Genomic DNA, 14,995 nt, shown 5'->3' with positions numbered 1-14,995 from the left:
TACAAAAGTAGGAAAAAAATGAGACTTTGATAGATCACAGGGAAGCTAGGACAAGTAAAATATTTGGAGCTTTACTAGAATTCATGTGGAAATAAATGATTCCCAAGAGTATTCTAATACATTTCTATTAGAATGGACATATTAAATAAATTCATGACAAAAACTCACTATAAATGAAATAGAAACCTACATACAATAAATCCTCACTTAACTTCTTTAATAAGTTCTTGGAAACTGTGACTTTAAATGAAATGATGCATAATGAAAACCATTTTCATTGGTTTATCACTATTGTTATAAATAAAAGTTAAGTTCCAATGACTGATTTCTGATTACCAAACTTTTATGTACTCGAACTACTCCTAATATGAAACAACAATTTGTATTCATTCATTTTCAGATCCAATTCAAGGTCATTGGGGTTGAGGCCATCCTCAGCTCAACAAGGCAAGGGCTAGCTGGGACAGTGTGTCCTTACACCTCAGGGCATTCTCTCTCTCTCTCTCTCTCTCACACACACACACACTCACACACACACACACTTATATGGCATAACTGAGATGATCATGAAAGGCAATTCACAATGCAAAAGTGCAAAGTTTATTTTCTTAAATAAAATACTATATTCATATCTATACAAATAATTATTACAACCATTAAAATGTTACATTTACCAATAAAAATTTCAAAACTTTAAACAAGAGCATGGTTCAGAATATTCACACCCTAATACAATGCATTTGTAAAAAGATGTCAAAATAAACAGGACCTATTCTTATTTACAATTGTAGGACAATCCTGATCTTATTTATACATATCTGCTCTGGATTCCATTACAAAACAAATTAGTTCCCATTAGAATGAAAAGCCAGGTGACTTACAGTAACAGGACAGTGCGCAGCTGGCACTGCTGGCATGAATATAGATACAAATATGACGCTAGGAAAGCACTATAGTTGTTTTTCAATCTGGTGACTGCCTTATAGTAAGCTTTTCACCCAATGAATCTGTAAGTTGTGAGGGTGATTATGTTGGTTTTTTCACCTATTTTTACCTAAATGAACAGATATCTCTTTACCTATATGTATATATGCGTATATATACATACATATATATGGCCTGTTGAAAAAGGAAGCAAGCCTTTTCTTCACAGTAATAACTGCAGCATTTTAAGAAACACTGTCTGGTCCCTTCTTGAAAGATCAATAGTTCAACACCCCTTACAGGATACCGATGGGGTCAAGTTTAGTGCCTCAGTGGCCTCACAGATGAAAAATGGTTTTAAGACTCAGGGGGGAGGGAAACAGATTGAGAAAAGCTAAGAGATGATTTAGGTGGAGTAAATGTCAAGTTCCTATGACATAGTAGTATAGCTATACAATGGAAACCCCAAAATGTAATGATCATTTTTTTTAAAGTGGTAATTTACAAATGAGAGTTATCTTCTGTTTTGTAAAATCTCTAGTGGCAGATTATGCAGCTATGTGAAATATCATCCACTTGGATATTATGTTCAATATTTTCAACCCAAGTTGGCTCATGTCTGTGAAGCATTTGAACATTTATGTTCTGTAACAGAAAAAGATTATAGTGAATAGAATTTGTGCAAATCTAGAAATAAAGACATTAATGATCACCACATACGAACTCTGAGATTAAAAGTTTTGCTTCTAACTAGTTAAGTTTTTTTGTTTGCTTTTTTTATACAAGATCGGCATCAAAGATGGCTCAGAGAATGGTAAGGCAATAGTGAGAAACATCAGCTGTTCTTGTCTTCCAGATGTTTGATTACATAGCATGTACCATCCTGGCTGGTCTCTTGCTATCATAGAGGAGAGGGTGAGTGATTATGTCCCAATGGCTGGCCGTAGGACCAGAGGCACAGTTTTGGGTAAAGTGCAGTACCAGGGTCGAGGCATGTGGGTAGAATTGAAGTTCTGTGTCCAAGAAAGTTCTCAATAGTTCTTACTGGTGCATCTGAATGTCTCAATCTAAACCCGATATCTAAACCACAGGCTCTAAAATGAACAAACACTCTGAGACTCACATGGGAAGTGTAGAATGCAGAGAGGTCTGGTTAAGATAAAATCCAAAGCAAGACATTTTTCTATTGTATTCTGGAGGAGAAACGACAGTAGTCAGCCAAACAGGAATCTTTAGAAGAAACTAACTTCTTGCCTTTGATTTGCATAGAGGTATCATAAAATCATCACTCACAAATTAAACTCACACTAATTCATCTGGCCCTCTGGGTGTACATACCCATCGGGGATATAAGCCATAAGGGATGACTTCCAGGAAAAGAACAGACGGATACAGATTACAAAATTACAGCAACTTCCAGGTTCCCAAGGACTTCAATCCAAAGTCATTTTACTATGAACTACTTTTACCCTTTCTTCAATCCTGCATGGGAAAAATACAAATTCATCAAAATAAGGAACAGGGGACAGGTCTGTAGCTCAGTGGTAGAGTACATGCCTTGCATGTTTGATCCCCATGTTTGAAAGAAGAAAAAAGAAAAAAAGACTGGACCATACTCATCTTTCCAGATAGCACACAGGGCTGAAGCTCAAACTTGGCATGCACAGTCCTAGGCTGACCGCTGGCACTGTATGGGTCGCCGAAGTACCAAAGATGCAACCCTCGTGGCCCAGGACCACCGGGAGGCATCCCTCTACTAAACACACAAACAAAAAAGAGCTATATGGCACATTTAGTATTGTAAATCAATTGAGAACTAACTTTATTTCAAGGAATTCTGGTTGCCCCTTAATATAATGGGAGATACAGTAGTTCCCAAAGTCAGGAATCAGAACATAGTGATTTTGGAGTGTAACCCACTACAGTGGGTCCAATAAACATTTCAAGGCAAAGTCATCTTTCATACTGGTGAAAGATGACCAGCTTCCCTATTACCTGTTCAGAGAGATGGATAAAAAGAAGAGCTGAGGTATCGAAGAATGATAATGCTAAGAACATGCATATTCATAAGTCTTTACCCTTTTCAAACTAGTGAAACTTTACTCGTTGAAATGCATTTCACATTTTTTTGAGAGCATGAGTTGTAGCTTCTCCCACAAAATGGCTAACACTAGAAGGCAAGAACAAGGCAAATGAATTGTCTTTAGAATTCTGAAATAATTTTTTTTTATTTTAAGAAGGGTCATTAGAAAACTCACTGAAGTTCACCCTATGAATAATAATTGCTTTAAAGTGTTTTTTCTCCCCTTTGTCTCTTTCCACATTTCTGATTAATTAACTTTTATAAAGCATGATCACTGAAATTCTCCTTAGAAAGACAGTGCCATCACCCAAAGGGCTTACATTAAAAACAAAAATTTCCTGACATGGCACAAAATACCCCAAACACCCTGCACATGTCAACACAACAAGAATAAAGAGATAAATACCATCAAACTTTATTTCTCTTATCCATGACTGACACTTGAAAAAATTATATGCGATGGAGCAGAGAGAGAGAGAGCTGGATGGGCTAATGCATGCTTTGCACATAGGGGGCCCGGGTTCATTCCCCAGCACCACTGGGTCTCCTGAGCTCTGCTGAGAACAGCCCAAAGAACAGACACAGGAACATGTTTTCCATTTAATTAGAAATTACTATGTTTTAGAGGAATTATTTAGCTTCTGAAACTGATCCTACATGATCACATATTGAGAGGTGAGTAGGGTGAGTATAGGCCTATGATAGAGAATTTGAGAACTCAGTTTTGAACTTTAGCAGCAGAGGGGAAAGGGGAAACCAACACTAAAATAGAGCAGTGACTCATAAGTTTATGCAAATCCAGAAATTATAACCTATTTTTGGAAATTATTTTTCTTCCTATAGTTGTACATTAGCAAGCCAGAATAACATTAAATTTATCACAACCAAAGTTGACTTTCTGATTCCTCTGCCAAAATTGCATTCATATTGATAGACATTAAACATAAATTCCTTCAACCATGTAGCTTTAATTATTGAAAAGTTAATATTACCGCTAAATCTTAGTATATTGGTGTTTTTAAATCAGATTCACATCTCTGAACACGTACAGAATTGAGCACACATGTAAAATGATTCTTAATTCATATTTCATAAGATAATTAAAGCTCTACGTAAGTGACAGTTTAGTTGTTTGCAGACCATCACTTTTTTTCCCCTACATAGTCAAATTAGCCTCTCTTATGCCTCTCTTGTGCGGTAGAGGCACATCTGGGATCAAAGTGTAATATTCCTGGAACCAAAGTTGCAAGAAACACAGATGCAATCTCTGAAAAAAGCTGAGCAGAAAAAAAAAGGAATCAATACAATAGAGAAATACCTTACAGTACTAGGGGTTGAGGCCTTTCCTCAAGTCTTCAAATTGAGTTGCTTCTCCTTAGCCTGTCACTTTGTTCCGATTATATCTATAGTCCACAGTTCTTCAGAGCTTAATAGAAGACACTGTATGTACGTGCACTTGTGCGTTCATATGACAGGCAGAGGAGAAGGGAACCAAGAGACAGACAAGAGAAAAAGACAGACTGAATAAGCAAGCATATTAAAAACCGTCCTCGAAATCAGTGAGCCGAAACTTTCAAGTACGAAGAAAAAAAATGAATGTTAAAACTTAGAATTCAGATATTAAAAATCAGGCAGAGGGGCCAGAGTGACAGTAGAGCAGGGAGGGCGCTTGCCTTGCCTGCAGTTCGCCAGGGTCATTCCCCGACATCCCTTATGGTCCCCCAGGCACCACCTGGAGTGATCCCTGAGTGCAGATCCAGCAGTCAGCCCTGAACACCACCAGATGTGGCCCAAAAAACAAACAAAAAAGAAAAAGAAAAATGTCTCATAACTTTGTAAATCACAGTTCCTTAATTAAATAAAAAAATTATAAATTAAGAAAAAAACAGTAAGAGGGGGTGGGAGTAATAGTACAGCACAGCCGGTACGGCACCTGCCTTGCACCAGGCCGACCGGGTTTGACCCACAACACAACATATGATCTCCCACAAAACAAAAAAATCAAAGTCAGAAACATCACTTCTCCCAATTCAAGGTTTTACTTTACACGTCTATCTATTGTCTTGATGAAGTGACTTGTACAGGGAATTCTCCTATTACTCCCATGGCCATTTTGAAGGAAGAAAATACAGAAGATTTTTTGGTTTACAATATTCTTCGTCCCTAGGAGGCTGCTTCAGTAAGTGGCAGGAAGGAATAATAGTAAAGTTTGGTAAGAAAAGTCGAAGAGGCACATAAGACCCTTTTCCTGGGTCTTTAGAAGAGGTATTTGTTGGAGTAACTGCTCTGAACAAGCCTTATTAGGAGGCTCTTTTAAGGAGGCCTTAATAAATAAAATGTTGGCCCTTGGGTTCACTTCCTTAACAGAGCAGACAGAACGATTTATATGTATCTCTCCCACTAAGTGCTATTTTGGACAGAACGTAACAACAAAAAATAACACATACATAATCACTTTCCTGTGTTTTTTGTTTCGTTTCTAAAACTCATTGTATGAATGTGTTTATCTATATCTATATATAGGTATATAAATATTTTGAAATTTATGATTAACTTCAGTGGAACTTTAATAACCATACTTCAAGTTTTTTGACAATTTAGCAGAACTCAGGTATCTATTTCCCACTTTAGATGGCAGGCCTAGTTTACACTTGAAAAATCTGTCTGTATACACATACACTTACGCAGATAGATATAAAGACAATATTTGAAGCACCATTTCATACCTACCATAATCATGAGCAAATTCATCATTTCATTGTAATTCTACAATTTAAGATAATAATGTGGTATAAAATGCCATTAAACATATAAATATCAGTTAATGAAATTTAATGAAATGAAATAAAATTTAATCAGTTAATGAAATGAAAACACTGTGGCAGTGCTTAAGACTCTACTCAGAAATATTTTTAAAGTAAGGCTCAAATATAATGGATTCCAAGCACATTATTTGCTAATCAGTTTTGGTGATTATACAAGTGTAAGGGAATTTATTTCAAGATCAAATAAATAGAATGAAGAGAATATTAAAACAAAATTCAATTAATAAAACAATTTTGAACTGATCACATGCATAAGACTCCACAATACAACTGCCTTCATCCTGATGGAGTGATGCAAAATACAGGGGCAAATAGAGAACTAAGTATTTCACTGTTCCGATTTCTGCTTTTAAGGCCAATTCTTTAGGGAAGATCTTTGCTTTAAAGAATCTTGGCACAATAAAAGGTAACCTGGCTTGCTAATTTCAAAACATCAAATTCAGATAATTTATGAATTATTATATTTAAAAGGAAAATCTCCACCTAAATTAAACTTTTGGAGTCAAGGCTGACTAAACTACTCATCTATCTGCTGACTGCTCAAGTTTATCGCTGGGTATTCAATATTAACTTCATACTTCCCATAAGTTTGAAATAAACGGTCTACATGTTGACATTAGCCATCAGTCGGTTATGAGCCATTGTGTGTTATGTCAAACGGTACTCTTGGATAGCAACTCAACGATCTATTTCACAAATTATTAACAATCAGGTTTAAAATCTAGTTTCTTTCCTACTAACCAGCACGCACCAGTATGCTCTCCCCCAAGTTTCAGCTGATTAAAATTTAGGAAATATAACATTACAAAGTCAAACTTGAAAATAAAAAAAAAATTTAAGCACACATATAGTAACAAATGAAGGGTAATTTCTTTCTGACAACCTGTCCCATCATCTCTGACAGGGTATCCTTACATTCAGAAAATAACAGAAAGTTGATTATACAGACAACAGACATACACACCCAATCTCACTACATACACATATGTGTGCAAACACACACAAATGCATTAGTAATACCACCCGCTGGATTTACATTTAGTCTCTGGGTATTTAAACAGCTGAACTGCAATCGTGACCTAAAATATGGCTTATGTTGTGGGCAGGTCTGTTTGAGGACTGCTTGGAAGAATCAGAAGCAGAGGAGTTTGCTATTGTAAGCAACGGTGACATTGCGGAGCCATCGGGAAGCGCTGTAGCTATTTCTGGAAATAAAGATGTCATATTAAAATTAGATAAGTGAGAGTTGGTCATGTGCATTGGTGGCATATCAGGGAGAAGAGGAAAGCTTGGTTGAGCAAAACCAACAGGTCTGGGAGGAGATAAAATGGATCCAAACCGGTTATTTAAACTCCCACTGTTTACCTTCTCTGTGCTAGGGTTTGAGAACATTTGATTAGAAAAATAGGGGATTGAAATATCATTGGACAGTGTAGGGTGAGCAGGGGAGTAGGGAGGGTAGAAAGAGGGCAGAGAGTTCTGGGGATCTACAGGGATGAGGGCCGGCGTTCGAGTGGCACTAGGCTGAGTAACCTGTGGAATGAAAGAAGTATTAGCATTTATTGGTGGATTCATGCCACCCTCGGGAATAAAAGGAAAACCAAAATTCTGTGACAGTGTATGCTGGTCAGGCGCTGAATTCTCATTCGGTACTTGAGGGCTATCGGGCATGAAGCGAACAATACTTCCTCTCTTCTCGGTGCTGGGTTGTTGACGTCCAAGAATCATACTGCCACCAGCAGCCAGAGGAAGATGAGGAAGATTGGGATCAAAGACATTAGCGTGTCTTTGGTTTCCGGAACGACTCCTTTCAGGTTGGCGAATTTTGGAACCACTGCTGTCTTGCAAGGGATGCCTGGATCGCTGGGGAACCGAAGAATTAGTTTGGCGTACAGGGGGCCCTTGGTCAGCATTTCCGTGCGACACAGAAGGGTGAGGCAGAGCTGGCCTGGCGATGCCGTGCATGTTGGTTGTGGCTGGAGGATTCAGGTGGCCCTTGGTCCCATGACTGTCAGTAATTCTCATGGGATTGGACTTCTGTACAGAGACGTTGGGACTTGTGTTCCGACCTTGAATATCTCCTGACGAAGAAGGACTCGAGAAGGGAATATTCAAGGTGCTGTTTCTGGTGCTCATTGCACTGAGGGACATGTCACAACTTTCCCTATTCTGACTCTCACTTTCTCTCCTAATATGGACACTTTCATGAGACGAGGGACAACTATATTCAATAGCAGAGGATGGGCCACACTGTGTATTTCTTTGATGCTCTGAGAGTGACCTCTGGCTCCCAATGACTTGATCACCAAGGTGTGGGGCAAGTAAACTCTGCATGAAACTTTGGTGGCATGTATTTTCACTGTCCCTCGTCGGGAGAGCATTTCCAGTTGGTATGCTCTGAACGGGGGGATAAGGTAATCTCTTCTGACGGTCAATGGGTGGCGGGCCAGGGTTTTGACTAATTCGAAAAGCCTGGGACTGCATGCTCCTCAATGATGACACGGGGTTACCTATTTCATTGTTTCTTGAAGACTGAACTTCAAAATTACTCGGGGGCTGTTGACTGACTCCACCTGGCTTAAATGTCTGACAATCAGAAAGGCGGATATCCGAGGGAACCGAGTGGTCCACACGCCCCTGCATATTATGAATGGTTAAACTCTTATTTCGAGGAACATCAAGATAGCTTCTCATTTCAAGTTGGTCTGAAACTCTGGCTCCCTGAATTGATATGCCCATTCTCTGTTCTGAATTAGAAGAGGTCTTGCCGATAAGTGCCTCAGCAGAGTAGCTTGAGACCCGATTTCTCTCTGGCCTGTGGGGCGTACAGGACATGTCCGAGGCTCTCGTCACAATACTCGGCTGGGATACCAGTTGCTGCTCTATGCCTCTTGATGTCAAAAGCCTCTGCATTGGATTATGTCCGGAGACGTGTTCAGAAGCGACTCCTGATCCTTGCTGCCTGCTTCCAACCTCCTGCTGCTGGTGCATGATATCTTGATTGAGCTGATTCTGGGAGTGGTTATGGTGGCTCCGGCTAGTTGGAGGGTTCTCACAGCTCTTCTCTGGCTGGGAGCTTCCAAAGTGGCGCTGCATCTGCTGCTGCATCTGCTGGTGGTGCGGGTGGGGCTGGCCACTCTTGGGTCGAGGCTGATCGGTCCCGTGGTGCTTGGGTTGTAAGGGAAGCTGAGAGGCCGGTGCACCCGGAACCAGATTCCTTTTCTTCTGCATCTGGACTTCCTGTTGCAGCGTTCTCTGTTGGTGGACACTGTGGGGCTGAGAGTGGACAGAGCTCTCGGCGTGAGACACGTGATGCTGTAGCTGATATAAGTGATGCCTCTCTCGTAACTGCCCTGCTTGCTGCTGCTGCTGCTGCTGCTGCTGCTTTAAGTAGAGGTGGTTACTGTGAAGGTGAGGCACTCCTTGAGCTGGAACATGCTGTTGCAGGGCCTGGAGATGCTGACTGGCCTGATTTTGCTGCTGCTCGGCAACTGAAGGCTGGGAACTGCACTGAACATCAGTTTGCCTCAATGCTGGGGCCACAAAGTTGTTAGCAGGTGGAAATAATCGCGCAAGGCCGTCTCCGTGGGCTGGGTTGCTCACAGGCACAGCTGTGTTGGAAGAATTCGGGGGGATCTGGGTAACCATCATCTGCGTTTGATCAGACACACTGTCGGAGGGTTGGCTCATCAGGGTCAGACTCTCCAGCCTGAGGGGGACTGGCTGGCAATGTTTCTGTCGCTTAGCCGAAGACAGCAAGAGGTCGTCTTGGACAGCACGCTTGGCAGAGTCTTTGCGGCTTTCCTGGTTGGGCTTTAGCAGCGGCTCCTGAATCTGTGAATTTGCGATGGTGCCACCCATGGTCGTGAGCTGGTCTTGCGAATATTCTGGCATCAGAGATGGTCCCGGGGGCTGGCTGCCGTAGGAGCTAGAAGAAACAGTCAGATTCGCCGTTGCGGGAATGGCTGCTTGCTCTGATGTTTGGGATAAACCAGCACAGCTGACAAGGGGATGGCTGATGCTGCTCTGATGAATGAGATTATTCACACTTAAACTGGTGATGCTTGGTGGCTGAGAAGTCGACACCTGTAATGAGGCAGTTGAGGTCTTGATTCCTACTGAACAACTCGGCTTCTCCGAAGGTCTCTCCACCATTGCTTCCATTGAGTCCTGGGAGTTAAATTCATTTGTTGTTGCTTCCGCCTCAGCGGAGCCAGTATCTTTAGGGACCTGTGCTTTGAAAGACTGCTCTTCCTCTAGAGAGGAAGCTTTGGAAGGCTTTGTAGTGGCTACCCTTGTATCGGCTTGGATGCCCGCCCTCCCCTTCTCCAGGTTCTCCTGGTCAAAAATAGCTCGCGCTGCAAGAGCGACAATATCTGTTTGTTCGGCAAAGGTACAGCTGTCACACGTATTCGTGGATGCACTGTTGGTCACGTCCTCTCTCACAGTTTCGGGAAGCATGGAAGCAACGGAGAAGCTCCGACTACTGCCAGAGCTGGTTGACATGGGAGAGTCGGCTTGCCTACTGGTGAGCAAAGAACCGTTCATGATCTCCTGATCGGGGAGGCAGGGATGCTGCTGGCCCGGGTCTCTGTCATCACTGCTTATCAGAAGTAGGTCCTGCTTGGACGGTAAATCAACACTGGCATCTGCTAGTTTAGAATTTTTGGAAGAAAATTCAGGATGGTCCCCCGGGACTGATAGGGATGATTTCTGAGGGTCTTTTTCTTTAGCAAGACCAGAAAGCAACGCTGTGAAGCCCTGCCCCTTCGACAGAGCTGTGGCATGCATTGTATCTGGTGAATCTTGCTCAGTCCTACAAGGTTCAGCAATGATTTCTACCTCAGAAACACAGTCGGAAGTTGTAGTGCTCGTGGCAGATGACACGCCAGGCACCTGAGAAACCAAAGTGTGGGGGTCATTTGGAGATGGAACCAACACATGTGCTGAAGTGCAGGATTTGGCAGTATCTGACAGGGTCGAACCAACCGGTGGCTTATCCTGAGAGGTCTCTTGGAGGATGGGGTCTGAGTCTTTGGACTGAGTTGGGGCCGACACAAAAGGTTCACTCGTTACAGGCTCCTGGGACGGCGGCCTAGATTCTTCTGCTGACTTAGATCTGGATCCAGCCTCAGGTATTACTGACTCAGAATGCAGGACATCCAAGGAATGCGCCTCGGAAACACTGACACTACTTGCCTGGGACAGAGAGACAGGTGGCAACACAACTGGAAGATTTTCCAGCAGCCCCTCATTACATGGTGGCTCTGCCGAACCGTCAGTGCTGGGGCAGTCTAACTTCCCCACATCTCTGACTGGATTCAGGGGACACGCTGGCTTGCTAGTGGCTAACTGTTTCTTGGCACCTGGCTTCTTATTCAACCTTTTCGACTTCATGTTAGACAGAGAAGTCACAGTGTTCACTGAGGGGGGAGTGACCAGGTTACAATTACTGGGTAGTGTGGCTGAATTATCAGTTGTCAGAGATGACGCTACAGTAGTTAATGGAACACAGTTAACTGGGGTGGTCTGACTATTTGCAACAGTCTGGGGATTGGCAGGCTGGCTAATAGACAACTGCACACAGCTTTGTCCAGCCATCTGTGATATGCTTTGATTGAGGCTGGCTAAAGCCCCAAATGTGTTCAGGGCAACATTGGTATTTGGATCTTCGCTGGTGGTGGGTTGAATAATTTGCATAGGTGTTTGATTTGTAGTTCCTGCTGAAGATATCACAGGCTGCAAAGCAAAGAGCTGTCCATTTAAAGAAATGGTTTGAGGCTGCTGTTGGTTTGACATGGTAACAGAAAAAGTTTGTGTTGAATTAGATGTTGCTAAGGATGAAGGTCTTGGTAATATGTGAACAAGATGCTTTCCTCCAAAAGTCTGTGGAGCCGAAACATTTTGCACTGAACTGTTAGATCCTATGATAGCACTGGCTCCATTGACGGGGAGTCGAACAGAACCAGTTGGTGGTGCAGACAGGAGTGGCAAAGGGTTCTGATTAGCTGCCTGTATTATCACTATCTGTTGCCCTACTGTTTGGTTGGGCACCTCTGCCCTCATCACGGTTGGGCAGGGGGTGGTGCTGGGTGGCTGAAGAATGATGACGTTTTGATTCGCTGGCGCTGCGTTAACAGCCGACCCAATTGGCTGGGCCATCTGAATCACTTGCATTGCTGAGTTCAGTGGAAGGATATTTTTCGGTGGCTGAGATTTCACCTGTGGCTGGGCAATGAGTGGCTGCTGCAGTGGCAGAGATGGAGCTGAAGGCAAGGTTACAAGTACCTGCTCGACTGTCTGCCCCTCTGCTGGAAGGGAATTATTCGAGTTGAGGCCAGTAGTCACATGTCTACTGTGGTAGCTAGTGGTGGAGCAAGTACCAGCCTCATTTAATACTGGTGTCACGACAGTCGGAGGAGCCTGGCTTAAGGGCTGAATCGTGTTTCCCGCCAGCTGCAAAGTAGTCCAAGTTGTCTGTGTGTTGCCCACTGAGGAGATGCGGGTAAGGCTATTCATGTTTTTTAAATCTGAAGCGCTAACAGCTGATGAGGGCAAAGAACAAGAGAGGGTCCAAGCACTGTCCAGAGTGGTCGCAGAAAGAGTGCCGGTAGAAGAGGTGGTCTTCTCTCCTCCGAGGGCAGAGGGTGCCACCACCGCAGTGACACTCGTGGGGTCTCTATCTTTGCTAATGCTTGCTGAAAGAGGCTCGCCCACAGCTCTGGGAGGCTGGGAGCAGACCGTGGTAGTGACAGAAACAACAAAGGTGGTCTGAAAGTCACTTCTGAGATTCTGGGTACTCATGGAAGACTTGTTTCCATGGGACACTTTCGGGGCAGCTGCCGAGGAGCTGGAAGGGATGCTAGAGGGACAGGGGACTGTCTTCTTCAATAAGCTGGGGCTCTCTTGTCCGTTCTTATTTTCAGAAGAACTTTCATCGTTTAAGCCTGTTTGCAAGGAGTGATGTTGGTGAGTTTCAGGCCCGGCTGGAACAGAGATCAATGCGCCACTGGTGGCACCAAGCACGCTTGATTCGCTTTCAGAGGTGGAAAGCTCGAGAATATTTTGAGCAGGAATGGTGGCAGGAAGACAAAGAGGAACCGGCTGGTTGGTGGCCAATGCAGAAACTGTGGTTTGATGCCAGGGTTTGTTTTCAGAAGGGTAAACTCCAGAAATAGACACAGGAGTCACAAGATTGCAAGTCCTCTGGACCGGCACCACATTGGCAGTCTGCTTCTGTAAATTATGACCAACATTAAAGGTTATCCCCTGAACAGCTGCTCCCTGGCTGTTTCCACCAGGCTGGCTCCCATTGGAATAAACGATGATATTTTTCTGAACTTGGTCACTGGGAATAACAACAGAGACCTTTGAGTTTTTAAGATTTCCTTTCCAGTGGATTGTGGGATCGTCGTATAAGCATATGTCATTTGCTTTCAGTAATTCGATATATCGGCCATTTTCTTTTTGAATTTCTTCTAATTGTTTACGAAGCTTTTTGATTTCTTCAGCTGTAGTAAAGAGTGAAAAAATTTGTAAATTTCATTATTTGTCATTTACATGTATTTATCATTTATATCTTACGAAAAAACAGGTATAAGCGGCAGAAACATACTTTTTCTTTTTTTTTTTTTTTTGCTTTTTGGGTCACACCCGGCAATGCACAGGGGTTACTCCTGGCTCTGCATTCAGGAATCACTCCTGGTGGTGCTCAGGGGGCCCATACAGGATGCTGGGAATACGGGATGCTGGGAATCAAACTCAAGTCGGCTGCATGTAAGGCAAACGCCCTACCCACTGTGCTATTGCTCCAGCCCCTGAAACCTAATTATTGCCATCTAAATATTTCAGATGAGAGTCATAAGTTCTTGTCTAAGTCCTCTTTTCTTTCTAGAACTGTATTTCAAATCTCTACTCCATCCTTCCTGTTTTCTTTTGAGGCCAGACTCAGCAATGCTCAGTGAGCTATCCCCAGCCCTATGCTCAGGGATTATTCCTGGGATGCTCAGTGGGGCTTGTGGTGCTGGGGATGGAATACAGCCCTCCTGCAAAGCATGCACTCGGCCCCTTGAGTCCCTTCTCTGTCTTCTAGTCTACCTATTTTTTTTTTAATTTCAATTTTTACTTCGGAATTTACAAAGTTATTAATAATAGTTTCAGGCATCAAAATGGTAAGAGTCAATACTATAAAAGTATTGGTTTTTAAGTGTTGACAATCCAAATGTCAAAAATTACTCATGGTCAAAATTTTCAATTCAAAACCACCAATAAAACAGCACTACAAAGGCAGAAGCAACACTGATAATATAGTAACATATTAAGGAAATAACAATGAATATGAATAGAATAGTATTTATTGTTTGGGGGCCACATCCAATATGCTCAAGGAGTATCCTAGCTGTGTACTAAGGGATCACTCCTGGTGGTGCTCTGGGGACGGTAATAGTGCTGGAAATTGAACCCAGGTTGGCTGTATACAAGGTATGGGCCCTACCCACTGCACTATCTCTCTGGCTCAGGGTAGTAATACTTAAAGGCTAAAACAAGGAACAAATAATTTATGGTAGAAATACAAATGGTTTTACACAACTTTCTACTTTACCTTTTGAAATAGAAGAAGAATACATAAGAGGTCAAGAAACAGAACACCAAATAAAGTGTCAACAATGAACTTGCATTTCTTTGGCAGGGTCAATGTATGTACCACTCCTCCTTTCTCTGGGAGAGAGTGGCACGCATCGACCTGAGAAATGGAGCTGCTGGGATTTATCCTCTGCGACCTGAGAGGGTTTTGCACAGTAGTACTCCTCCCTTCTCTCCATCCAGGCAGCCAGGCCTCACGGCCAATGTCCTATGAGGTAGCTTGAAATGAAAAGTCTTGTTTCAGCAAGATGAGCTAAAACAAGCTCATCTTATTTTTCTTTTTCTCAAACATTTAAACCCTGAAGGTTGGAGAAATAGCACAGCAGGTAAGGTGCTTATTTTGCACGTAGCCAACCTGAGTTCAATCCCCAGCATCCCATAGGGTCCCCTGGGCAGTGCCAGGAGTGACTCCTGAGTACAGGGCAGGAGTAACCCCTGAGCATTGCCAGGTGTGGCCTAAAACATAAGTAAAAACAAACTTTTTTGAGCCCCATGGATATTAGAAACTAAAAGACAATTA

The 14,995-nt window shown here is 42.7% G+C and overlaps 1 protein-coding gene across 3 annotated transcripts in view; it reads right to left on the bottom strand.

Annotated features, from left to right (window-relative positions):
• Nucleotides 1-577: 577 nt before the first annotated feature.
• USF3 (upstream transcription factor family member 3) overlaps nt 578-14,995 on the bottom strand; it is a 61,415-nt gene continuing 46,997 nt past the window's right edge. For all 3 annotated transcript variants that reach the window (XM_055126309.1, XM_055126310.1, XM_055126311.1), the window contains one exon: nt 578-13,343. In XM_055126309.1, the coding sequence (XP_054982284.1) occupies nt 6,886-13,343 (6,458 nt within the window). In that variant the 3' untranslated portion in view covers nt 578-6,885. The remainder of the gene's footprint in view (nt 13,344-14,995) is intronic.

This window comes from Sorex araneus, chromosome 2 (genome assembly GCF_027595985.1).
Source record: "Sorex araneus isolate mSorAra2 chromosome 2, mSorAra2.pri, whole genome shotgun sequence".
NCBI lineage: Eukaryota > Metazoa > Chordata > Mammalia > Eulipotyphla > Soricidae > Sorex > Sorex araneus.
This window is presented reverse-complemented; position numbering and strand designations above follow the sequence as displayed.